This window comes from Ictidomys tridecemlineatus, chromosome 5 (genome assembly GCF_052094955.1).
Source record: "Ictidomys tridecemlineatus isolate mIctTri1 chromosome 5, mIctTri1.hap1, whole genome shotgun sequence".
In the NCBI taxonomy this organism is placed as follows: Eukaryota; Metazoa; Chordata; class Mammalia; order Rodentia; family Sciuridae; genus Ictidomys; species Ictidomys tridecemlineatus.
The window spans coordinates 133,825,588-133,853,259 of record NC_135481.1 but is presented as its reverse complement, the minus strand read 5'-3'; the positions used below and the strand labels follow the sequence as shown (position 1 = coordinate 133,853,259).

General features: G+C 38.5%; 1 protein-coding gene and 1 long non-coding RNA gene across 3 annotated transcripts in view; one reads left to right on the top strand and one right to left on the bottom strand.

Moving 5' to 3' along the window:
• The window catches only part of LOC144377997 (uncharacterized), a 109,964-nt gene that overhangs the window by 78,896 nt on the left and 3,396 nt on the right, over positions 1-27,672 (top strand). The gene's annotated exons all lie outside the window — the stretch shown is intronic.
• Positions 97-27,652, bottom strand: Bnc1 (basonuclin zinc finger protein 1). 2 transcript variants are annotated; one of them, XM_078051102.1, is made up of 5 exons: positions 27,528-27,652; positions 11,740-11,839; positions 10,356-10,591; positions 6,544-8,387; positions 97-2,327 (listed from the first exon to the last, which is right to left on the bottom strand). In XM_078051102.1, exons 1-5 carry the CDS (start codon positions 27,621-27,623, stop codon positions 1,643-1,645), a joined length of 2,961 nt encoding a protein of 986 aa, XP_077907228.1. In that variant the 5' UTR covers positions 27,624-27,652; the 3' UTR covers positions 97-1,642. The 2 variants fall into 2 exon arrangements, with proteins under 2 accessions (XP_077907228.1, XP_077907229.1); XM_078051103.1 differs by lacking the exon at positions 27,528-27,652 and adding an exon at positions 23,963-24,052.

Here is a 27,672-nt window from a genome sequence, read left to right as displayed (position 1 = left end):
GTGTGTGTGTGTGTGTGTATGTGTGTGTCTGAATGTATGGGCACGTGCACTCATAAAAAGACAGTCCACATAATGAAAACTTTTTTTTAACAAATATTTGCCTTTTAAAACAAAAGATGTGCCATATATTTTTATTAAACCATAGAAAACATTTGTATACAAAAATGTCCTCTTTGGGGAAACTGGAATATTAAACATCTGGGTAACAAAACAGTTGAAAGATATATCTTGCTTTAATCTGAGACAAGTGTTAAGTGGTCACATTTACTAAAATTTTTTTTAAAAGTTGAGATAATTCGTAACAGGCTTTCCACCATTAGGCTAAAGGAAAATATCTCTTGTAACCCTCAGTTTTCTTTAAAGATGTTTTTATTACTTAAATCAACATGAGTTTAAAAGACAATACTTGGATTCTGAACACAAAATCTATTTTTTAACCTATGCAGGCTTTTGAAATCTATAAATGCTGGATTTTAGGAGATGGTCTCATTCCACAGGGCTAAGTTTCCTTTCTACAACAGCAAAAATGTATAATAGTGTAGAGTATATTTCAGAATAAGTTAAATATTAAGACAGAGTATGGCAATAATGTCCTACTTTTCTTTCTACCAAATAAATTTCAAAGTTCATCCTAATCTTATACATTTACAAAAGGGTGAAGACTGAGGGATCCACTGATACTGAAAATATACAAAAACCATCAGAACCATATCCTCTAAACACTTTGGCGGAATATATACAAATAGTTCTGCCAGAATCATACTTGTATTCATTCCACAGGGAATCAAAATGAACACACTCTGAAGTTAACCAAAGGAAAATGGGCAGTGGTTTTGAAATGTTGTCACTTGTTCTGCTACTGAGCAGAGATCCAGAGGTGACACTGACATCTGCACTCACAGCAAATAATTATATAACATAAACACAAGTTAAATATTATCAAAATCACTTTAAATTAAATTGAAGACCACTACTTTTAAGTGCATGAAATATTTTTCCCCTAGTTTCTTAAATGCATCAGGAATCAACAAGGAACACATTAGAGGCCAATCCGCTTCTGTTGAGAAGTCCCAGGAGTAAGATATGAGATCTTCAGGGGAGGTAGGGAGCAATTATCCGCTCCAAATGGAGGCATGATTTCAGAAGGTCATTTTTCCAAAATCAAGCCTAGATTTCAGACTCATTAAAGAAGGAACTGAAAAATGGAATCTTTGGGACTGGTGTCTTGTCCATGTGGCAATCTTTTCCAGGTGAACATTTCTTCCCCAACATCCTTAATACTGTAGGCCTCACTTGAAACCACCCCCAGGTCCTGGGCCCTCATTGTTGATCTATAAGACCTAAAGCTCTCCCAGGAAAAGTGTAAACAAATCTGGGGAATACGGGGTTTCTTCAAGGTTTCCTTATATCAGCAAAAAACCTCTTGGGCTAAGAAAAATTATAATAGGAAGAGCTACCCCAATTGTTGACTTTCCACAAGGGCTGTCTTTTGTTTATCCTGCTATGGAAAACTACATAGGCAAATCAAATACTTTTGGCCTGGCTTACTCAAAGAGTATTAAATAGTCAGACACATTTCTTTGGATTACATTATTCCTGAATTATGACAAATGCTTATCAGAGATTTTGGTCTACCACTTTGTTACTGGAGGTGACTTGGAGACAAGGCCAGACTCTTGTGCAGGTTGGGATTCTGGCTGTGTCTGTTTCTACTGCGAACAGATGAAAACATCGTGTTGCAGCCTGGCACTTTGCATTTGTGGAGCTGGCGGAGGTGCACAGTTTTGTAGTGGGCCCTAAAGGTTCCTTTGTTACTGTAGGTCTTTTGGCAGAGGTGACAGGTTATGGGCAACCCAGATGGCAAGCTGGCAAGACTCTGGTCAGCCTTCTCCATTAGGACACAGATGGGATATTCATCTTCCCCAGGGACAAGGCCTGGTCCTTCACAGTTCCCATCACTGTCCTCCATAAGCACAGTGCCTTCCTCACTCACCCCATCAGAGTCCCAGGAGGAATGGCTGCTGCTCTCTGACTTCATGCTTGAGGTAGTGCTCAAATCCAGGATGGTGCCCTCACTAGGGGGGCCAGAGTTGTAGCTCTCCAGGCTGGCACTGTGGACTTGGGTTATTGGGTAAATCAGACTGCCCATTCGACTTGTTCCCTTGAAGATGACAGATGTTTGGGATGCTTGCTGTGTGAAAGTCACATCCTGATAGGACTCCTTAGCCACATCTTTTATAAGGTAAGCTGCACGAAAATGGTCTTCACTGCTCTCCAGTGCTTCTTGGTTCAACACTTTTGGGTGGAGATTTAGATTTGAACTGTGTCTATAAGAGTGAAAAGATAGTTAGCAATCAGTTGGAATGTTTCAGAAAGAAACACTGTTCTTAGTAGAGAGACTTACTAGACATCAGGAAAAACTTGGGGAGCGAGAAAAGTGATGGTAAGGTTTTAGGTCCCTGTGTTTAGTGCATACCGGCCCAACTGTTATTCACTACTTGTCAGAAGTTAGCATTCACCAGGAAAACCAACAGTCTGGAAACTTTGGTTTTTATCATCAGATTAACATAATACCTCATCTATAGAGAATGGCTAGACTACTTCAATTAGGCCAGTTTAAGTAGAACACTAGAAACAGGAGATCCTAGAAGAATATCAGTCACAAACTATAAAGACCTAAGCAGAGGATTTTATTTCAATGAAACCAGGAAATATCACTTTCGTAAACTGCACTAATACAGTCATTGAGTACCTGAAAAATGGCTAGCATCATTTATTGAAATTACAATATTTTAGAATTGAATTAAATATTATTAAGACTTAGCTAACTTGTTTCCTTTTATATTTTAATGTGGCTATTGGACAATATTAAAAATTTCCTATCTGGCTCATTTCATCTTTCTGTGGAATAGTACAAGTCTAGAGCATCTGTACATACTTCTCAAGAAGCTCTACAGGTGTGGGTTAAAATCTGGCAATAAATTGTGTGTATGCATGTAGATTAGTTCATATTTATAGCATTTCACAATATACCAGACGGAAGTTTTGCAAATGCAGCAGTGTGAGCATACCACCAATCTTCTACCCAATGATTACTCCTAAAGGGCAGATAATGAACATCCATTATAACACATGCCTTTTACTCATATGTTATCATTTGGATGTAACTTGTAAATCAATGTTGTTCTTGCTTGGGGATCCCGCTAACCTCTGACAAGCAAAACTAACCTTTACGAAGGGTTACAATCTTATAGGGAACAGAAGAATAATCCCAAAGAAAATGCCTTTCCCAATACAGATCAGATTGTATGCCAGGGTCAAATTGGGAAAAACATTCTTACTAAAGTGACTAAGAATGGAATTTTCTTTTTCAAATCTCCTAAGATATGTGTGTATATTGGAGACTTAATAATATTTTATAAAACATATAACATTTACTATGTAATTTTTATTCATAATTTTTGGGGGACATAATCAAAATTATGCTCCTAGTTTACCCACTTTGCAAGCAGCACTTCTTAACTGTAATTCTGCCCTGTGATTATGTCAGCATTCTGAGTTGAAGGGCTGGTATGTGTTGGTAGAAAACCAGACACTAGATTAACATAGGTTCTGGTACACACAAGTGGTTACAAAAGAAAAAAACCAGACAAATATATTGACTGGAACCTTGTACAGAAAGGTCTCTACTGCAACAAAGAAAACCTCTGAGTCTTTGCCCATCTAACTCTTGAGTATCCATGAATATTAAGAGCTAACTTATGAGCTCCTCTTCATCCTTCTTTAGCCACAGAAGGTTAATTACATTTCCAAAGGTTCCATGTCCCCTTATGACCAATAACTACCACAAATGCAAAACCTTTCTAACCCTCTGGACCATGTGCCAGGCTTCTGTTTCCAAGACCTTGCAAACCCTGTTCCCTTATCTTCCCTTCAACTTCTAGCTTCCCCTTCAACTCTTCTTCCTGACTTCTATTTTAGTTGAGTCCAGTGGTTCTCAAAGTATGGTCTGAACAATCCTAGTGGTCCCTGACCTCTTTTAAGAGTTTTCAAGGGTGGTCTGAGCAATGCCTGAGGTTCCCCAAGTTAAGTGTTCATAATTAACATACTATATACCCTTTTTACTCTTATTCTGGGTGTACAGTGGAGTTTTCCAGAGGTTACTGATATGTGATATTACAACAGACTAAATGCAGAAGCAGATTCTTACATCCAGTTGTCTTCTAACTAAACCAGATAATAAAGAGATTTGCAAAAATCTCTTGCAACAAAGCCACTCATCTCCCTAATTTTGTGTTTATGAAAATGTAGTTATTTTTTCCTAAAAATGTTATTACAATAATATATACTTATTGTTATTTCAAAGTGATACAACAATTTTTGTTTTGGAAAACATACTTATTTTTTCTTAAAAATGTTATTATAACATGTTTATTGTTTTTTCAAAGTGATATAATGAATATTTTTTGTTTCAATTTCTAATATGGTAAAATATTGATAGCTATAAACCAAACAGAGAAAAACTCTTAAGGGTTCTTGCTAAGTGTTTATAAAGCGCTGTGCAATCAAAACATTTGAGAGTTCCTGGTTTAGAGGCATTCCTTCTTCCAGGAAGCTTCCTTAACTTCCCAGGAATCTGGTGAGGCACCTTCCCCTGTGCCCACAGCAGCCTACATTTCTTCCACTGTAGCAGTTTTTAATCATATTCAGCTGTAAATGATTTTTTACTGTTTTGTCTCCTCTACTACTCTGAAGGCCTTGTGGGTAGGGATGTGTCCCTATAGCTAATACAGAAAATTCTTAATAAATATTTGTTGGCTAAATAAGCATTCAAGGTACTGACCCCCTCCCTCCCTGATGGGTCCTGATAATTGCTGCTGGCAGTTAACAGTGGCTCAAAGATGGAAAGTTAGTTGTCCTTAGAGCAACACATTTCTCATCTTTGACTCAGAAATGGTGGTAGGCTTGGGCCTGTCTACAAAGTCCCATTTAAAATGGTATCATTTTAAGCATAGATTCTAGGTAAATGCATTCCAAGTTCTACAGGAGTTAGTAGTTTTAAATTTAGAATACAAGATATTTTCTTGTTGTGGTGGGGGGCTCATATCTACAAATAGGCCAGAACATAAAAAAAATTAAATACATAAAAAAGTAAATATCAAATAAAAAAGTATCCAGAATCAATGTGCATTCTAATCTAGTGGATACTGAAGGCTAGAACAGTCCTGTAACTATCAAAGATAATCTGACTGATATGATTACCTCTTCTTAACAACAGCTTATTCATGGACAAACATTTCTCCTTTGAAAGGAGAAGGACTAGTTCACTAATTAGGGTACCTTGGTGGTTTGGTTTAACATCCTTGCAATGGAAACAGGAATTTTAATATCTCCTGTGCTCTATCCTATTTGTTAAAGACAATGAGTATGTTCTTATGAACCCTATCCAGGAATGTGTGTGGGAGTCTGTACATTTTCACCCTCTTAACAAATGTGGCATTACAATTTGGACTAGGTTAGTGGTTGTGTTAAACTGCTTCAAACTGAGCTTGTTTGAGCCAACATTTATGATACTATGAGTCATCTGATAGCTGATCCTTTCCCTAAGTCTGTTAGGGTTGTTTTTTGGCATGCTTGCTCTTCCTTTTGTAGGGTGACCTAGAGTATGGTTAGGGACCCAAGTTCATGAAGAAAAGCATAAGCAAGATGGTAACACCAGCTTTGTGCCTCCAGAGTGATGAGACATGCTCCCCGGTTAGGCATAAACAGTTTGACTCTGTGTATCATGAACACCCAGCATCTTTCAAACATACAACACAGTCCCCAATCACCTTTATTCTTTGATATCCTAGTATTTAAAAAACTTTAATCAAGCAGTTATTCTTTCTTTCAAATGTATCTGTTTAACTAGAAATCAGAGAAAATTTTCACTTGATGGGCTTCATACTATGAAATTGAAATTAGACAAGTTTTGGGAAACTATAGTGATAACTTAAAAAGCTCCTTTCCCTGTCCTGAGTCAAATGGCTACTTGTCTTTTAACCAAGCTTCTGATGTGAGAACTATGAAAGTATTCCTTATCTCACACCTTTGGGCCTGATGTGTTTCTGAATTCAGAATTTCTCACACTTCAGAAAGGTAGAATGATTTATACACTGAAATATTATGTTAATGCCCCTATAATAAATTCATTAACATTTCTGTACTAAATATACATAAAAGTCTGCACTAAGATAGATTAGAAAAAGATTACTAATAGCTTCATGTCATTTCAGGTCAGGTTTTATAGCCAAGAGAGTTGAGATTTTTGGAATTGAAAGTTTGTGGAAATATGGAGATTCATAGAACAATGATTCTCACACTATGATCCCCAGAACAGCAACACCAGCATTGCCTGGAAACTTGCTAGAAATGCAAAATTGCAGGATTCATCCCAGAAATTCAAGGGGTAGGACCCAGAAGTCTGTGTTTTAACAAATTCTATGGATGTTAAAGTTTAAAAATCACCACCTTAGAAAAAATAATTGCCAAAAGATGCCTTACCTGTCTCTGCTCCTGCGGGATGGAAAAGTGGCACTACAGCCCTCCACTGTGCATGTGTGTGTTTCTTTGGCATGCATATTTTTGTGGTGCATTTTCACACTACAAGCATTTTTAAAGGTCTTTTTGCAGATGTCACACTGGAAGCGATTTTCTTCCTTCTGTCTTGCTAATGCATGCTGATCCATGTGTTCCAATTCTTTAGAATCTTCCAGACAAGGAAAAGTCATCCCCCTGTTTGACAAAGCACTGAAGAGTCCTCCAGCAAGTAGGCGCTGCTGTAGTTCCATGTAGTCAGGAAAAGGAACTTGGGACTCCATTTCAGGTGTGAAGTGATTTTCACGGCCACCATCCTCCACTTCCCTTGGCACCATGGTCAACGCTAGCTTCTGCTCAGTCTCCCTCTCTGAATTATGTGTGGCCTGTTCAGGGGTTCGGCTGACAGTTCCACAGGACTCTATCACTGAGTTAAGATGGCAGGGCCTCTCTAAGCTTCCTGAGTGTGTGTGCTGCTCCTCAGGTGTTCTGTCTGGCTGAGGACTACAGTCCTCTGGCTCATCTTCACTGACCACCTGCAGGGGCATGTCTTCATCTGAACTGAGATTGTGCCTTTTCTCATTAGCTATTTCCACAGCTTCCTTCTCTATTTTGATTGGCATACTGGACTTCCGGGATTTCTTCTTAGGAAGAATATCAAATGGCATTTCATTGGAAACCAGTTGTTCTGGGATTGAAGAGGACAGTAGAGGGAGAGAAGGCAGCATCCCAGGTGTATTTGCCAGTTCAGCAGGAGTAGCTGGACTACGGTAGAAAGGAAGGACTGGTTGGACTGTCTTTAGGTTGGGGAAAAGCACACCATTTTGTCCAATGCTGGAGAAGGATGGTTGGCCTTTGGAATCCTCCCCTGGGCTACTGTAGCTGGGTAGAGGCCCACAGTCTGGAGACATCACTGTGAAACCTGGGCGTTTGTAGTTCTCAGAGCTTGCCAGGCTAAGGCTGTTCCTGAGATCTTTGTCCCGGTTATTTCTGTTCATTGGCATGTGAAGTCGAGGGTTGGGGTTGGCACTGTGGCGGTTCCGGCTCCTGAGGGAGCTAAACACCATGTTACACCCTTCGATGGTGCACTTATGCTTGATCTTCAGGTGGACGGCGTTGTAGTGGATTTTCAGAGTGCCTTTGTCATAGAAGGTCTTCTCACATGCAGTGCAGAACACCCGGCCCTTCTTTGTGCTAAGGTTGGTCCTCTCATGCTTCACTTTGGCCTCAGGTGATAACTGTGTCCTTTCAAGTTTAGTGACTATGCTGTATGAGCTGGAGTCACTTGAACGGGCACTGTCTTCTTTTTGAATAACAGAATCTGGACAGTTTAAACATTGCTCTTTTTCAACCTGAAATGGTGTGGAACTAGAGGTTAAGAAGCTGCTGTCAGAGAAGGGCCCATGGATTTCCTGTTTGGGTTCCTGGCTTTGGTCCTGACCCTGTTCCAACATATATTGTTCAGGCAATGACCCTATCAGTGCAGGAGGCAGAGGGTTGAAGAACTGGAAAGGCAGCATGAAAGTCATGTTGCTTATGAGGTTCTCAAAAGGGTGTATGCTAGTGGGGTTTCCTTTGTCCATAGGAGTGGGGAGGCTAGAACTCCTGTGGCTGCAGCTTTCAATGAAAGCCCTGATATCTACATTTGCTGTGGAAGGAGGTATGATGATGGACTGTTCTTCTTTCTCTTGAATTGCCATGAGCTCAACTATGGACTTGGTCTCTCCAAAACGAAGGAACTGCTGCAAGGTAGCCACTTCTTCCTCGCTAGTCATGATGCTCCAGTGATCCAATACCTTCCCTGATGCATCCTACATGGAAATCAGAATTTAAAAGTGTGATCAATTTACTACTCTTTACGCATTCCTTTAAAAAAGTAATCATTTGATTAAGGTCTTCACTAGACTACAGAGAGTCTTTGTGCATTACCAGAAAAAGATGACCCCTCTGGATGAAAGTGTACAGGGCTTGTGGACTTCAGCCCCTGCCCACCTCACCCTACTCTCCTAGGACAGAAACTTTGAATAAAACATAAACTGCACAAATGTAAGCAATGATCTTATGACAGGTTCAGAAAAGAGAAATAAAATTATATTACTCAAGCCCAAGTAAGGGAAATTCAGTTGTTATTTTTCACCTCATTTCAAACTAACTGATGTCTTACATGAGGCATAATCATTTTCCCCACTAAAATTAAAATATACATCATTTGAACAGTAGTAATTTCTTTATCTAAAGAGTATAGATGAAGCAATCAGACTAGATATAGCTCAAGTATTCATTTGTTGCAAGTTTAATAATCTTCCCAAGCAACTACACAAAACAAATGAACCTGTATTGATCTATTGCTCATGCTCACAAAGCAGAGCTGTAATTACACTGGAGTGTTGGAGATCTTTCAAACTCTAGCAAGGCCTAACTTTTCCCAAAACTACAATAAATATTTTATCACAGATCATGTATTTGATGGCCTACTGAGATTTTTCACAGTGTATGTAAGAGTTTTGAAGACGATAAGAAACGTAACATTATAAATTTTTCATGTACTAGAGGTTCAAGGTAATTGATTCCATATTTTTAATCCTAACACTAGAAAGCAAGATTATTAGGATCATTAAATATTGATCTATGTCATAATGTAATATCATAATGCTACTGTACATAAGTGGCTGTTTCTAGACTGCAAGGGGTCCAGCACTAGAGGTGAGCAAATATATTTCCAGGGTAACTTTATGGGTTTTAGAGTTAAGCAGAAGTGGGTTCAAACTACAGACTTAACATATACTCGTGCAATGAATTTCAGCCAGACCTTTAAAAAAATACTCTGAGATTCTGATTTTTCAGTTAGAAAATGGTGATAATATACTTCATAAAATTACTGGAAGAGTGTCAGGTATTTAGTTTTTGTTTTTAATGATATTGTCCAAGACTGAAGTTTATTTTAGCATTGGAAATATATTCACTTCCCATTTCACTACAATTTTTACTGAATTTTCTAGTATAGTAGCAAGAAAAAAGTTCTGCAACTGTTTCATATCTTTTCAAAAGATTAATATAATTCATCTCAGGAAATATGTTCTTTTCTTGAGAAGGGAATGGAACTTTGAAGAAAAGATGAGAAAATGTGAGGAATACAAAAGAACTGCAGGGGAGGAGAGGTAGGGGGAGGAGGGAGAGTTGAGGGAGGGGGAGGAGATGAGGGAGAGGGAGAGGGAGCATGATCACACATGTGTGAGAATGCCAGAGTGAGCAAGCAAGTGCACAAGTAATAGAGAATATATGAACAAGTGCAAGAACACAGAAATATTACAAGAAGTAGAGCCTAGGAAGGAAAATCATTGAGATGCCAGAAAACTTTAAAGAACAAGATGGAGCTGCATAAATTGTAAGCTGCTTTCTGTGTGGTTCTGGAACGTAAGTTTCCTTTCTGACCCCAAATTCTCAGTAAAATCTGATATAGTGGCATCTTGTGTCAGTAAGTAGTTTGAGAATAATAAAAGAACTGAAGGTACCACCCAATTGGGACAAATAGTTTACTATGTAAGAGGTAGCTTAGTGAAACCCACATTAAAAAAAAATGTCATGGTCCCACAGCCTGAAGTTCCACAGATATCTTGGGAAGAGCAGAGGATTTCCCCCATAAAAAATATTATGTAGGGGCATAAGTCATTAAAAATATTAATGGGAAGGATGATCACCAATGACTATTACTAGTAGGCAACTAGGTCATATCAGTTACCGGGGTACTAATTTCAGAACAGTGACCATGGTCACTGTACCTGCAGCACATATCCACGGATGTAATCCTGAAGGGTCCAGTCCAAGGCATGCAAGATCTGGAGAACCTCATCTTGCTTCAACACACTGAAGAGCCGGTCCAGTAGGATTTTCAGGCGAACGGGGATGGCCTGTGTCCCATAGAGCATGAGGCTGCTGATATCAAACACCACATTGGATTGGACAATTTCCACCTGGCTTGTTGGATATACTGGGGGAATCCTCAGCTTACTTAGAGCTGAAAATAAAATTGAAGAAATATAATTTTGAAAAATTCTACATTTAGGAGAAGGACTATACAGAAAATAGGCTGGGGCTAATTCTCAGTTATCTGTCTCAGTAGAAAGAACATGAATATGCAATTGATTAGTAGCCTTAACACCTATCAGGCTTTAAGTTATTCACAGGAAATTGTAAACTAAAATTGACCGGCTTTAAGGCTTTTCTCTCTTTCTTGAGGTATCCCTATGAGTGAAATTATCACAAATAGGGAAGGGACAGGGAAAAACAAAGGTGGCAAGTGAATAATCAGTATGGAAAATCAGGAAGCAAAGAATCTAGAGGTGAAGAATCTGGACTTAGGAATCTGGAAGATCTTGGTTTAAGCACTAAATTAATGTTTTCTACTTGTGGGGCTTGACAAATTAATTCATCTAAATCCAAGATGTTCAGTGCAACAGCCACTAGTCACATCTGACTATTTATATTTAGATTAAAATAACTTTAAATATAAGAAATTCCATTCTTTGGTCACACTATTCCATAGTTACAAGCGGCTAGTATTGACAGATGTCCAATTATAAATTTCAAGTAAACCATGAATAAGGGATATTTTTATATTAAAATTTTATTAGGGCAAACTGAAGCTAAAAAAATAGAGATTACTTATTAGTCTATATCATTCCTATCAGTGCCAAATAAATAGCACTGAAGTTCCAGTTTCTGCATTTAGAATGGGGTTAATAATGCCACGTGTGGTGGTGCATGCCTGTGACTTGGGAGGCAGAGGCACAGGCTGAAGGCTCACAAGTTTAAGTAGCCTCAGAAACTTAGTAAAGCCCTAAGCAACTTAGTGAGACCCTGTCTCGAAATTTAAAACAAAAGAGTGGGGGTGTTGGGAATGTGGTTTAGTGGTAAAGTGTCTCTGGGTTCAATCCCTAGTACAAAAAAAAAAAAAAAAAGACTACTCTAGAATGGGGTTAATAAGATACCATATAAAGTTGTAAAAATTCAAAGAGATAACATGTAAAATCTTTCAGCCTGTTACCTAGAACATACTACTTAGTAGTTAGCTGCTATTCTTAGATACTAAACCAGTCCCTGAATATCTGTAAGTTATTATGAGGGAACACTATAAGCCAAGAGAGTGGGGAAAAATAAAGTTACCATGAGCCACCCATCCATGTCTGCATTGCTCACACTGACGATGGTTTATTTTTCCAGGTTTGAAACTTTGGCAACTACAGTTCAGAGTACAGCTGATAGCCTGCAAAAGAGAACACATGTGTGCACAGCCATGTAAATGCTGTATTGAACATAACACTGCATTTATAAAACAAAACACATGCCTCCATTTAGCATCATTTATTGAGCAACAGTGCCCACTGTGGCAAGCCCAAAGATGTATGTAGTACCTCGGAAAGGCAATCAACTGGCCCAGCACTCAGGAGACTATAAACTTCACAGATTTTTCTACATATAAAAATGGACAAATAAAGTCAGGATTTATAAGAAAAGATATAGCTTAGAAGGAAATATGCCACTTTGTTATTAAGAGCATAGAAAAGGTCAACAACCACATTTATCAGTCTCTAAGCTGACCACAGCAGTAACTCTGCAAGGTGTACAGAGGCCATCTTGGGATAAGTAAAATGGTGAACACTCTGAACCAAAAGTATTATAGGTATGGAATTTGTTACCCCCACCCCAGGATGTGGTAGAGGCTGAAAAGAGAAATAGATCTGAAAACATATAAGGGTTGACTACATGAGGATGATTTCCTGACCCCATTTACTGGAATATGTGGCTGTTAGAGACAGAGGTTGGAAGATAGAATCCCTGCATTGATGCCCCAGTTACATGTTATTGTGCCAGTTTGGTGTGGATGTGTAGAATATACAAAAATAAAACTAAATCAGAAAACGAATGTGTGTGTTCAACAAAGTTCTAGTGTTAAGAGCGAAGCTTCATATATATTTTTAAGATGAATTCTTGAAAGGAGATAGAGGCCTGAAGAATATAATCTATTATTAAAAAGAAAAAGCCTTAAAGGAAATCTGTCAGTGAGGTTCCTGGGAAGAGCCTTTGGGTAGAATCTACATGATTAAAGAGAGCCTTGAAACTGGGGAGATTGTGTATGTTTGGAAGAAGGAAGAAAATGCCTTACAATTATAGGTTGAGATCCCTAATCTGTCAATTGAGGAACTATGTGGCATTGTACGGAATGCAGGGAAGGGAGAATATGGCCAAAGATTTGGGAAACTCATTCCAAAGAGTATATCACCAGTCTTCCTTTAAAAATCAGATGCTGGTGGGATTTTAAGATGGTATAGACACTTTGGAAAAGTTTATATAAAAGTCTTTTGGAAACAGTCTGACAGCTCCTCAAAAAGGTGAGTTTATAGACCCAGAGGGGTTGGGGTTGTGGCTCAGCAGTAGATTGCTTGCCTTGCATGTGCAAGGCCCTGGGTCCGATCCTCAGCACAACATAAAAATAAATAAAACAAAGGTATAAAAGAAATAAAGTTGAAAAAATAATAGACTCAGAAATTCCACTCCTCAGTATATAGCCAAGAGAAGTGAAACATGTCTATACAAAAACCTGCACATTTATTTTCATAGCAGTATTATTCACAATAGCAACATTATTCAGCATTATTTCACAAAAGTGAAAAGAAACCCAATATACATCAACCAGTGAATGAATAAACAAATGGTATATTCATATAATGAAATATTATTTCCAATAAAATGGAATAAAGTACTGATATATGATACAACATGGGTAAAAACATTATGCTAAGAAGCCAGGTACAAAAAGTCACAGATGTTTATGATTTGTATGTGTATGATGTATGTGTATGAAATATATGATTTCATTTACATAAAAAAGTGGCCATGAGGAGCTGTGGAGGGAAGGGAAGTGACTGTTAATGGGTGGTGGTAGGAGAGTGTTGTTTTTATTCTGTTTACAAAAGCAACTTCATTGAGATATTTGCTTATCATTCAATCCAGGCATTTAAAGCATACAGTTCAGTGATTCTTAGTGTATGCATAGAGTCACACAACAATTATCACAATATAATTTTAAAACATTTCATCATCTCCAAAAGGAACATTGTGCACAAGTTTATAATGGATATGTTTCATTTCTCTTGGGTAAAGTCTAGAAGTAGAACTGCTGGATCATATTCAGGTATACCTCATTTTATTGCATGTTCATTTACTGTGCTTCATGGATATGCAATTTTTACAATTAGAAAGTTTGCAGTGGCCTGGTGAGGTGGTGTACATCTGTAATCCCAGCAACTCAGGAGGCTGAGGCAGGAGGATTGCAAGTTCAAAGCCAGCCACAGCAACTTGGCAAGGCTCTAAGCAACTTAGTGAGATCCTGTCTCAAAATAAAAAATGAAAAGTGTTGGAGATGTAGCTCAGTGGTAAGGCCCTTCTGGGTTCAATTTATGGTACCAAAAAAAAAAAAAGAAGAAGAAGAAGAAGAATGTTAGTTTGTGGCAATCCTATGTTGGACAAGTCTATTAGTAGCATTTTCCCAACAGCTCAGATGATTATTAGTATTTTTTAGCAATAAAATGTTTTAATTGTTTTTTTAAACATAATGCTACCACACACTTAATAGTATGGCATAAACATAACTTTTGTATATTCTGGGAAACCAAAAACATTTGTATGGTTTGCTTTATTGTGATATTTACTTTATTCCAGTAGTCTAGACGGAAGTTCATATTTCTGGTATGCCTGCAGTAGCACAACATTTACCCTTCTAAAGAACTGCCTGTTTTTCCAAGCACCTGTACCATTTTAATTCCCACCAGCAATGTGTGAGGGCTGTGATTTCTCAGAACATCCTCACCAATACTTGCCATTGTCTTTTTTTTTTTATTAGAACCATTCAGGTGGGTGTGAGTGGTATCTCATTATGGTTTTTATTTCCATTTCCCTGATAGCTAATGGATCATCATCTTTCCTGTGTTCATTGGCCATTTGTATATCTTCTTTGGAGACATACCTGTTCAGATCTTTAGCCCATTTTTAGATTGGGTTGTCTTTTTTGCATTGAGTTGAAAGAATTATTTGTATTTTCTAGATACCAATTCATTACCAAATATATGATTTGTTAGTATTTTCTTCCATCCTTAGACTATCTTTTCACTTTCTTGATGGTGTCCTTTAAAGCACAAAAATTTACAATTTGACCAGGGTTTCTTTCCCCCCACCCCCATGGTGTCTGTGGATTAGAGCCTTGTGTATGCAAGGCAATCACTCTACCAACGAAGCTGTATCCCCAACTCCCAGGGTTTCTTTTTGAGGTAATGAAAATGTTCTAAAATTAGATAAAAATCATGGTTGCACAACTCTATGAGTACACTAAAAGTGACTCAACAGTACACTTTATAAGGGTCAATATTATGGTATGTGAAGAATGTGGAGAGAACGCATAAGAAATGGGAGAAAATCTTTGCTACCCATATGTCAGATAGAGCATTAATCTCCAGATATATAAAGAACTGAAAAACTTAATGCCCCAAACCCAAATAACCCAATTATCAAATGGGCAAAGGAACAGAACTGGCACTTCTATGAATGGTCAACAAATATATGAAAAAATGTTCAATATCTCTAGCAGTTAGAGAAACACATATTAAAACAACACTGAGATTTCATCTCACTCCAGTCAGAATGGCAATTATCAAGAATACAAGTAACAATAAATGTTGGTGAGGATATGGGGAAAAAGGTACAATCACACATTGCTGGAGAAACTGCAAATTGGTGCAACCACCATGGAAAGCAGTATAGAGATTCCTCAGAAAACTTGGAATGGAATCACCATTTAATTCAGTTATCCCATTCCTTGGTATATACCCAAAGAATTAAAATAAGCCGTACTATAGTAACATAGCCACATCAATGTTTACAGCAGCTCAATTCACAACAGCTAAGCTATGGAACCAGCTTAGGTGCCCTTCAAAAGATGAATGGATAAAGAAAATGTGGCATATATACACAATGGAATATTACTCAGCCATAAAGAGAAATGAAATTATGGCATTTGCTGGTAAACAGATGGAACTGGAAGCTATCATGCCAAGTGAATATAAGCCAATCCCAAAAAAACAAAGACCAATGTTCTCTTTGATATGCAGATGTTTCAGGGGTGGGGGATGAGGGGTGTAAGTACTTTGGATTAGACAAAGAGGAATGAAGGGAAGGGAGGGGGAATAGGAATAGAAAAGATGACAGAATGAATCAAACATTTTAAATGGTCATGTAATCACATACGCACATACTTTCCTATGTGCATATGTGATTACATGACCATTTAAAAAAAGAAACTAAAAAATAAGAATTTATCTTAAAAAAATAAAAACCAATGACCCTGTTTAAATACAGGTTAAAATTTTCATGATTTGACTGTCTTCTATTATTTCTTTAGGATTATGATGGGTCTAAATAGAGCTGCAACCAAGGATTTTCAGGTGAAGTTATTAGGGCTGTTCTTAACTGAGGTGTGCCACAGACAATAACAGCAATGCCTTATCTATTCAAGAGGCTATTAAAAAACAGGAAACATATGAGAAAAGGTTTTTCTTTTTATAAAGTCACATAACATAACACAAAAAATGAAATTACAACTCTGAATTACTCTAATAACGCATGCATTCTCCAGAGGGAATAACATCATCCCCAAAGGAGTGAAAATTGGTTCTTGTGAGGTGAAAAAAATTACTATTCTTTTCATGCGATAAGCACAAATACATATATATACATAAAAAGATATATTGTACATAGTATGGTACTAAAATTTCATTGGGGAGGCACAATTAGGAAAAGAATTCTAAAATCTCTTTAGGTGTGGGAGGTAATGAAAAGACTGAGAAATACTGTTCTAATGCTAGAAATTATTTCATTCTTTGGCTACAGAGTTTCTATTTGTACATGCATATAAAATGTATAAAATACATCTATATAACTATACTTCACACATTATATAGTTATTATGAAGGCAAGTTGAAATGTAAAAGTGAGTGATGGTTTAATTTACATTACATATCATCAAAACAAAAAAGCTTTAAAGGCACTGTTAGGTTTGTTTGTGGCACACGTTATATGTTGTCCAGCATCTCAAACTTAGCCACAACCCTATAAACATCAGTTTATGGATGAATCAGTCATTTGTATATTGTCAATAACACTCAGTACGGAACTCTGAAATATTTCACAATCTAGATTTTATAACTATGACTGTCAAAGGAAATTTTAAAAGATGCCATTCACTCTTTAAAAACAAGATGTTGGAACTGTAAAAGTAAATGCATATTTCATTTATTTGGAAAATAAGATCTGTTTTATCCAGAGAAAGAGATATTCTTGAGCATACGCTTCCTCCAATTTATGAAGACTGATCAAAAGGCATGGGCACATGAAAAATCCCAGAAAATGCTGGGTGACCCTGTCTCAGACTCAAAAGTGCTAAACCATAGTAAGAACAATTCTAAGTATACCTAATAGTCTTAGACTGAATCTCATTTCTTGTCTTATCACCTGATTCAGGATTTCTCAACTTTGGCACTACTGACCTTTTTGGCCAAATAATACTTTGTGGCTGTTATGTGCATTTCAGTGTCTGGTAGCATCTACCCACCAGATGCCAGTTACACAAAAAATGTCTTCAGACATTGCCAACTGGCCCTGGGACCTATATCACCCCCAGTTGAGACCAGTGACCTAATCTGACCATTCAGTTCCAACAGCTTTCAGTTTGGGGAACAACAATTTTATGTACAGTTCCAACATATGCATGCTGCTTTATAAGAAACATTCATTAACAAGAAACTTTCATGTGTTCTACAAGAACCCATCTGAATAAGGCTTAATAAAGCTCATTAAACAACTATGGAAATAAATCTCAGAGGAATTATTTATGAACTAAAAAACCTAATTACAAAGTCTAAGAAAACTTCCAATATTGAGGCCCTTGGATTTTTCCACCCATCTCAGAATTCCACAATGTTGTAAAATTATAGCACCATTATTTAAAGATAAATTAAAACTTCTAAAAGGAAATCAAACCAAAAATTCTAATTACAGGACGAAAAGTACTCATGTAAATCAAAATGGAAAACTCTTTTAAAATTTACATCCTTTCCTTTGGAATCCTAATACTTATTCCATTCTTCAGAAACATAAAGCAGATGTTTATAACATTCTGAACTCATCAAGACATGATTATTGCTTCTTATGCACTCGTCTTAATCAGACTATTTCCAGAATTGTTATTAGTCACTTTGATGTGCTACAAATCAAAATTCAAAATTCTGGTTTACTTTTTTGTAACTATCATTTTCTCATTCATTCACCCAAAAACCACTGACACACCTAGAATGTGATGATTCTGTTTATTTGCTGTCATGGAATAAAAAGTTATGACCTAGATTTTAGGGATGTTGGGGGACTTACTTCATCTTCCAGACACCAATGCTCTACCTTCAGATTGGGGAGACTATTCTATGGCCCTCTTGCCAGAGATGCTGAACTGAATTCCTGGCAGTGGCTGGCCCATGCTTATAGTGGGCTGGATGCACACATATCTAGCACTGGACAGTAAAGGACTCTGATGGATTTTTATTGAGCTCAAGAATAAAAGCTGTTTTCTTTAAATATGTTTTCATGCAGATATTTTTATATCACCAAATATAAATTCTGGAGGATATTCTTAAGGGACTAGAAGGAAGGCGGAGAAGGAAAAACAGAAGATTTTGGGGATTCCCAGATTTATAACATTGGCCCTGGGAGGCCATCTGTGATGTGGCAGAGGCACAAAGCCGAATTGTATCCAGTCAGGTATTATTGTAGGGTTAAGTTAGTCTGCACAATGCAGTACACTAGACACATGTGGCTATTTAAACTAAATGAAGTCAAATAACATCTAAGAATTGAGTTCCTTGGTCACACTAGCCACAGTTCAAGAGCTCAGTAGTTATATGTGACTACTATATTGGACAGTAGAGATACAGAACATTTCCTCCATCACAGAAAGTTCTATCGCATAGTGCTGAATTCAACAGTGAGACTAGCCATCCTTTGACATGTAATGTGCATATTTAATATGTGATTTCATATAATCCTCACTGCCTTGCTGTGAGAAGGGAATTACTCTCAGGAAGCTTAAATTTATGGTAGGGTGTAACATTTAAAGCCAAATAGTTGGTAAGATTTACTGAAAATTTATTACACTATACTAAGCAGTACACATGTACTTTTTCTTTCTTTCTTTCTTTTTATCACATCCACATAGGGAGGTATTACTAGCCCAATTTTAAAGTTCAGAAAGTTGGGAAACTTATAGGCAGTAAGGGTGGTCTCAAATCTGGATACAAGGGGTGAACTATACATTGAAATATCAATATTTGGAGCTACCTGTGGTTTCATTTAATATTTATAATGCTCAGAGTTAGGCATTGACATATACTTCTGCACATAACAACATTAAATTTCCATGTAGCAAAGAGATTTCAACAATTGAATAAGTATTTACTGAACATTTATGAGCCAGGCATTATTCTAAATTCTAGAGGTTAAAGTGTTGAAACAGACTCCTGTCCTCAAGGAGCTTATTATATTCCACAGGAGACAGAAAATGAACAAGTAGTCTATGGCCATACCACCCTTAGGGTCAGGCATGGTTAGTTCTTGGATAGGAGAAAATGAATAAGTAAACAAACAAGATCCTTTCAGAATAAGGCAAGTATTATCTAAGAATTAATATGCAGAATGCTAATGATTTCACTAGGTGGCATGGAGAAAAAGGGACAGGAGTAAGTATCTTCTAGATGGGGTCATCATTAAGGGCCTCTGAGGAGGTGGCATACAAACTGAGTTCTAAGGGATGGCAAAGAGCTGGCCATGTGAAGATATGGAAAGGGAGGGAGTGCTTTTAGGCAGAAGGTACAGCAAGTACAAAGGCCCTGAGGCATGAAAGAGAATGGGGTGTTCAGGGAATAGAAAATAGGCCAGTATAGCTAGAGTGACCCTAATGTAGTGAATGGTACAAAATGAGGGGCAGAGAGGCAACAGAGGCAATTCAACATAGGACCTTTTGGGGCAGGCCAAGGAGTGTAGTTTTGTTCTAACAGCGAGTCTTTTCAAGCAGATGCAAAGTGAATATGATCTGCCTGTTAAAAAAAAATACCTTTGGTTGCAAAGCCAGAGTATGTGAATTTCTTCCCATTTACCTCACTAAACTCCTTTCATGGAGAGAGAGTAAAACCCAGGATTGGCCTCAAACTATCCTTATTTCTGTTTAAGCCACATAGCCTTCTTCCATGCTGTGGCACCTTTGTCTTCAAAACAGGTTGGGTACCCATCCCTGTCAATCTCAGAGGCTGTTAGCCATATTAATATGAACACAAAGATGGAGAGTTGAAAAGACCAACTAGGACTGCTAGACTGTTATTGCCACCTATCTATAAGTAAGTCCTTAGGTCCTCTGAGCTCTGATGATCTGACTCTGCATAGACATAGCAATCAAAAATATATGAGATAAAAACCTCCTTAAAGTTGCTCCATAATGAATCATTCCTGAAAAAGACAATACAACAATTAAAACTCTAAACTAATACCTAGTAACTAGCACTGGACTGAATACTTGGTAAATCATCTGCTGGTATCACACGAGAGAATAAATGAATGACTGAATGAACAAATCAATGGAGAACTGAGCCATGCTTAGGATTATGGATACCCTCCTAATATTCTTTTTCCTGATCTGCCTTGGTAAAAGAACCTTAATTTCTAAGTCCCAACTGGTGGCCAGGTGACTAAGTACTGGCTAATGGCATATAGGAGAAGTTACTGGTTGGAGCATCATGGAAAGCTCTTGATAAATCAGAGCTGACTGAGCTTAGATTCCTGTTTTCCTTTTCCTCCCTCCTGGAACAAGAAAATAATGGTTGAAGCCCAGAGGGCATTTTGTGACTATCAGGTATCCTTAAGGTCATACCCTAAGGATAGACTGAAAAGAAAGGATGGTTGACCATTTAGGTGCACTAACAGCCACATGTAGTTCCTAGTTTACACACTGATCCTCCTATTGACTGTGGAGAGGGCCACATTAATATCCACATGGAAACTAACTCACTAGTAGAGATTACTAAGGGTCAAGTTTAGAATCTGTGGTCCTTTCTTAATTTTGAAATTCTAAGGTTGTGCCAGATTCTCAGTGGTAAGAATCATTAAGTCCCCAATTTGAAATCAAAGAATCCAATCTGCCAAACCACAAATCACTTTTTACAAGTCATTAAGTTTTAGAATAAAATGCTTCAGGTTTTTCCAAATTGTATTTTCAAAATGTTGAATATAGACAATTGCTATTAATATGTTTGAGTCCTAGAAAATTGCAGTGCATACCAAAAACTGCCAACAGGACACCATAATCCAAACAATGCATCTTTTAAAGAAGTGGGGACCACCCTTAGCTGTATCAAGAAGGTTTGGTTTCTCTTCGTTTGCAATGAAAATGACATTCTCATCCCCTCTATGCTGCATCATTCAAAGGTGGAATCTACTGCTCTATAGAGCTGCTCTGCCTCATACCCATTCTATTTTTCTTTCATGTTTTTCTTATTAGAACCAGTTTTTTCTTTCCTTCCTTTCCTCCTCTCACTTTTCACTAATTTCTTTCATTTTTTTTTTTAAGTTCATCTCTGTTTTTCTCACATACGTGAGCCCACAGAGGTACAACCAGGATTCAATTGCAAATAGTACCACTATTTGCCAGATGGGCAATAAAGACAACTGGAAAGAAAGAAGAAATCCTGTGAAATTCCTTTATGTAAGAGAGCTTATCTTTGGCTGTTAGCATTGGAACTGAAGTCCACCTGGAGAAATACACATGGGCCAGATGTTCATCTCATCAACCTATTATGCCATCATCTTCCAACAATAGCTTAACAAAATGATGACAATTTACTCTAAAAGTTTTGTTGGAAAAGCTACTACCATGTACCAGGATCTATGAGGAGCTTTGTGACTGTACAAACACGAGTAACTTTCAGTGTTATTACAGTAAAGGAGCACATGGCTTCACTGGGAATAAAAGTCACACAACTAAGTTGGCCAAGAACAGCAGAGCAAAGAATATGATTTGTCAAAAATTATCACAAGCTATTCACCGTGTTAAAATCTAACTTAAAATACACTCAAACACAAAACTTATTGGCCACCTTCACAGAATGCTAGTTATTCTGAAAACTGGTAAACAAAGGGAAAGAACCAAGTATGAACCCTTTTCTATACAACCTATATTTCAGAGTAACAGAATCAATGATGAGACAAAGATTGTTTTTGAATGTGAATCAAATAAATTAAGAACCCGAATACCACTGTTCCACAACTCCTAATGAAAAAAAAAACAACCAGGCCATTTTCCTTTGGATGGAAGGCTACATATCACCACACATCTGATGTTCCTACTAATCTGAATCAAATCAAGCCTCAATTCCAATGTATGGGGGCGGGCAGAGGAATATTTAAATGATAATACAAGGAAGAAACCATTAAAATCCAGACTGGGGAGCACATATATAGGATAAATAGAAAAGCTACAAGAAAAAAAGTAAACCTGTACATTGAAAGACAATGAATAGACCTGACTTGGATCCCAATTTGAACAATGGTAATATAGTTTATTAGAAAGTTTCAACACTGAATGGAAATTTGTTGACTCTGATATTGAGAAATAATATTTTGATGCTGGGGATTGAACCCAGGATCTTGCTCATGCTAAGCTGTCCTGACACTAAGCCATACCCCCATAATGTGTGTGTGTGTGCGTGCGCACGCGCTCTCCTGTATATTGTTTTTGTTAAAAAAGGTGCCTTTATATTTTAGAGCTACATATTAAAATATTTGTGAATGAAATTATGACACTAGAATTTGCTTCAAAGTAATCCAGTGCTGGTAGTGGTAAAGGGATAAGGGAATAGAGATAAAATGAGACTGGCTAAGAGTTCACAACTTTTGAGCTCCAAAACATCAGAAAGCTTCACTAAACTACCCCAATTTTCATTTTAGAAATTTTCTGTAATAAAATATGAAAAAGCAAATAGGTCAAAATTTCCATCTCTCCAAAATTTTTGTTTGAGTGAGATGGCAAACAGATGAAGAGAGCAGTGTTATGCAGAGACCAGAGGAGACTGCCTCTAGGGGGAAGCAGGCATGCTTTCAGTGCATGTAGGAAATACCATGGACCTGTACACAAAGAAAGTCTCTCCATGCCCATGTATGTCAGGCCCAGGAGCACAGAGCACAGGTTTCTGTTAAGGGCAGTGAGAGTAACCTTGAAAGGCAACCTAAGGTGGGGGTTGGGAATAGGCTTACCAGATGCGCACTCAGAAGTTTCTCTGTTGGGTTCAGGGAACATTAGGGTTCTGAACAACAGGGAGGCACTGTTAATCATGATCATGATTGAAAGAAGGGATCTGAAGAACCCCAGAAACCAGCATTTGTAAAGTAAAAATGACACCAAAGGAGAACTGACAAAATCTGGGTTCTCATTACAAGTAAGGAATAGCAGGAGAGGCTAGTCAAAGATAACCGAGGGCATGGAGAAGGGCCTGGCTAAGACAGGTGGGAGGTAAAGTTTTTTCAGGTGACAGATGCTGGGCCAAGTCTACTTGTGTACAAAATGCATGCGTGACACACTTGCAGTGTTCTCTTGCTGCTTAGTTCAAAGAAGGTAATGGGGAAAAAACTTGTTCTTTGAAGTCTATAAATCAAAGTATAAATATTGTGCCAAAACAATTTAACATCTGTGCATTTTTTCTTAAAATTATTAGTTTTTAAAACTGAAAATATAAAAAAGTTTAAAAATATGCAAATATTACCTTAGAAACCAAACCAAATCTTTTAAAATTTTTTCCAATTATACAGAAGTAAAAGTGATATGGATATATAAAAATTTCCCTTTGTAACCTAAATTTGGGAGACCTCAGAGGTATTCTTCAAAAACATTTGATAACAAAAATCAAAGAAGTTAAATGAATGTATAGAAAGCTTCTAAACATAATTGAATCAACCAAGGGGGAGAAAAATAAACAAGACACTTAACTTTAGGATGTTAGCTAAGGTGGCCAGTTACATAAGGAATACAACTTCACTATTGGTGTGATCCAAAATAAAGGTGAAACTGTAAACATTTTTAAGTAAAATCTTATAAACATTTCTTTCAGGCACTTAATGAAAATTAGATTTTCAATGCTAAATTTTTAAAAAGAAAAGTTCAAATTAGTTAATTATGCCATCCTAATCCCTGTTTTAAAATTTAGCATCTGTACCATCAAATGATAGAGTTGGCGGTATAAAATTTTACCTTCATTATGAATAATGCAAGAAACAATCAGAGGGCTACGGAACAAGGACAATTCTTCTGGAAGCTGGTGTAGAGCTGGAAAATAATTTTCATGTTTGAGTATATGATATGATTATACAAACAATCTGCAAGAAGGGACAATCAAACTAATAATTGTATGGAAAAGTTAAAAGCCTGAATGAGAGTTTATCTGAGGTAAACATTTCCTTCTACCCATGTCTGCTTGGATCTAGCCTTCATATCTCATTTCCCACCTCTCTCTTCCTTCACATTAACTGAGTGAAATTATCATCCCCTGAAAATAGAGTTCTATTGTTATTTGTTAGACTGATTTATAATAATGAGCCCACATGTGGACAAGAACAGTTATGCTTGTTTGCTTATAACTATACAAAGTTTGAGAAGGCCATAAGTTGGACCCCAGAGAAGCAAGGCTGCTGTTTATACCCACCCTCTGACTAATGTAAGCCTGTGTCTACGTAGAGAAATGGTGTCACATTGGAATCCTAGATTTTCCAGAATTAGGAAAAAGGACTTCAAAGAATGACAAGATAAGGAGAAATAAGGTTTTCAGGTAGAAACCAATTTAAAAGGGGCGGGGGGGGGGACAAAAAACCCAAAAAGTTCCAGATGCTTCTTTTAACTAACATAGTTATCTTTAACACTTGTCATATAAATTGTCAAAAATGAACAAATGAATAAAATGAAAACTCTGCAGCAGAATACTCAGAATAGTGTAATTTTATAAAATGGTATAATGACTCCCTAAATCTTGATCTTAGATACCAAAATGATGGGTGGCTCGCACTGAGATTTTGCCACAGCTAAGATATTTCTAGGTCTTTCTAAAAAAGGCTGTTTCTGGCAAAAGTAACTCACTCTAAATGACATCTGTAGAGAAAATTCACCCTGGTGTGAAGCACACTCCTCCTGCAAATAATTTACCTTGTAGAACCTTCAGGGCGACTCTTTTAATGACCACCATCAAAATAACTTCTCAACTATATATACAAAAGCTGAAAGACACTTTGCCTCCCACCCCATACACTACAGCTTAATTTTACTAGCAAACTGAACTTTTAAAATGTTCTCCTGTTTATATTTATCCTTTGAAAATTATAAATGGAAATTATAAATGACAAGTGTAATGCTTATCTGTTCTATGGGGAAACCTATACATTCATGGAATGGATTGTCTTTGCAACCCAATGATCCTGAGGTATAGAATGTTGGCATGGGTCTGGTAAGCAGGCCTAACATGCATGGGAGAGATGTAATAAAAATATAATAATCTTCTATGTAAACCTTATGTTTCTAAGGCAACTACTCCCCATTGGTTAATATTTCTAGTAGAAATTATACCTATAGCAAATAGATAATTGTTTCACATACTGGTAGACATCAGCGGCCAAATAACAACCTCAAACTTGTAACCAATGTCTCTCTAAATGAAGGAGAAACACGTCACTAAGTCCTTAGCAGTCTAAAGAGACTGTATGAGTACAGACAATATTAAAAATTAAATTACCCAGAGGTCTGAACATAATTATGAGTTTCCAAAGTATGAGCAGCACCTATGTTAAGTGAAGATTTCAACACTTCTTCTCATCATTTAACTGTAACAGGAACATGTTCAACTAACAGTTGAGTTGAAACAGTAAGAGTTTCAGAGTAAAATTAAAGTTTTCAAACTTATTAGACAAGAAATCAAATAATGACTCATGTCTAATTATTTTTAACTGTCAGAAGGTATGCCAAAAAGAATAGTTATTTATCAAAATTCCTCTTAGCAAAAGGGGCAGGTATCTTTTCATACATATTTAAAGGAAAAAAAAATCAGATCCAAATTTGTAATATTCAAAGTGATGTTCTTTTACATGCTGATTTTATTTTGACACATAATTTTAATGAGGTTTTAATGATGTCTGTCAATAAATCTGGAAAGGAATAACTGAGAAGGGAGTATATTTATCACTGAACAAAAGTTTTAACACATAAACACATTTGCAAACTCAGCCTATGAAATCTTCTGAAGAGATCCCATAAAATCTAATCATATTAAGACAATAAAAGAATGAAAGGACACTAGGGGGAAAAAAAGATCTGCAAATGCTATTTTTCAATTAAGTTATATTGTCAAGCCAAAATCTTGTCGCTTTGATGAGAAGAACGTATTTAAAAAAAAAAAATTGTTGCTGCATCTGCTCCGTGGTCCCATTCAGTAACACGTCCTCCCCTCACCCTGACAGGGATTCCCAGGACACAGCGGGCCTCTTTCAGGCCCCTTAAGTGTTAACAGGAGGGGCCTGGCTGAGACCAGACGTCTGGTCCGATTTAAACGCCCTGTCTTCGGAGGGCCCTGGTGAGCGCGGTCATAAAACTAGGGGACATCACTGCACCCCCGTGTGCCTGGTCGCCCCCGCAGAAACACACAGCTCCACTCATACCATCAAGGCTCCTAGCTGGCATTCCATTTAAACTGTCAAACCCAGGCCGATGGCAGCCCGCAGCCACAGAGATGCCTGAAATGAGAAGAACATGTTTCCACACCGCATCTGAGAAAGTTTGGCTCGGAGCGACGCATTGATTAATATCAGATCTCCTCCCTCGTTCCTCTCGACAATCGTGTCACATCTGGCTGACAACCTCTCAGGAGCTGACACGAGCCAGGCCGGGGGCGCGCGACCCGCAGAGGCCTCGCCAGCGCCCGCCGCCGGCTGGCAGAGCGGAACCAGTCCCGCAATGGGCCCCGGCGCCTCAAGTCCCGGCACCGAGCAGCTCCGCACGCGGTCCGCGCTCCCGGGCAAGCACCTTCAGGCAGAGGCACTGCCGCCTCGGGGACCCGCGCTCTCTTCCGGCCGCTTGCAGGTGCGGGTCTCTCTTAGGAGTCCGACACCCCCTCGTCCGCTCTCACGTCGGGCACCGACGCCCCCACCCACCCTAGTGCTCTCCGGAGTTAGGACCGCCTCGCCTAACGTCCCGGGGACGAGGTCAGCAGTGGCCTTGATAAAGCCGCTCTGCAAGCTTTCTGACCAGACTCGTCTAGTTGTCCATTTGCAGTGTTTGGTCGTTTTGTTTTTTTAAAAAGACACAGGACTTGTCCGCCGGCGGATAGGGCCCTCACTGCCCCTGTCTGTCTTCGCAGTTCTCACAGAACCCACCCCAGGCTACACCCGCAAAGCTCTCCACAGAAACAAACTTCAGGTAGAAAACCGGCGGCTTGAAATAGCAGCTGTCTCATTAATTCTGAGGTAAAAAGGGTTCGAGCGAGGGTAGGGGGAGGCTCTCTCACAAGTCCGAACGGTGAGTGCAAATATCCCCGGCTGAAACGCGGGCGCTGGCAGAGCTGGAGCGTGTGGGCAGTAGCGGCAGGCAGACCCAGCTCTTGCGACGCGCCGGCGGCTCCGGGACGTCGGGCGTCCACGCGCGCCAGCACCCCGTGTTCCCCCAGAGGGAGGCGACGCTCCCCCCCCCACGCAACGCCTGCGCCGCTGCGCAGGTGGCCCTGTGTCCCAGGTCCGGAGCGGCGCTCGTCGCCCCGCGCCCTGGAGGGCGCCGCGCTCACCTCGGCCATCCTGCGGCTGCAGCGTCGGGGCTCCCGGTGCGTGTTTCCGGCCCGGGCTGCCCCGCGTCCGCCCCAGCTCGGCGGGCGCCGCCGCATCCAGCTGCGCCGTCGGGGCCCGACGCGGCGAAGTGGGCGGCTCCCCGTG

What these genes read in the sequence shown, in the direction of transcription:
- Bnc1 (XM_078051102.1), bottom strand. Translation starts at nt 27,623, where the DNA reads ATGCGGCGGCGCCCGCCGAGCTGGGGCGGACGCGGGGCAGCCCGGGCC. An exon ending in GCAGCCGCAGGATGGCCGAG is followed by an intron (nt 11,840 to 27,527) that starts GTGAGCGCGGCG and finishes TCTCTTTTGCAG; the next exon opens with GCTATCAGCTGTACTCTGAA. An exon ending in TCCGTGGATATGTGCTGCAG is followed by an intron (nt 8,388 to 10,355) that starts GTACAGTGACCA and finishes ATTTCCATGTAG; the next exon opens with GATGCATCAGGGAAGGTATT.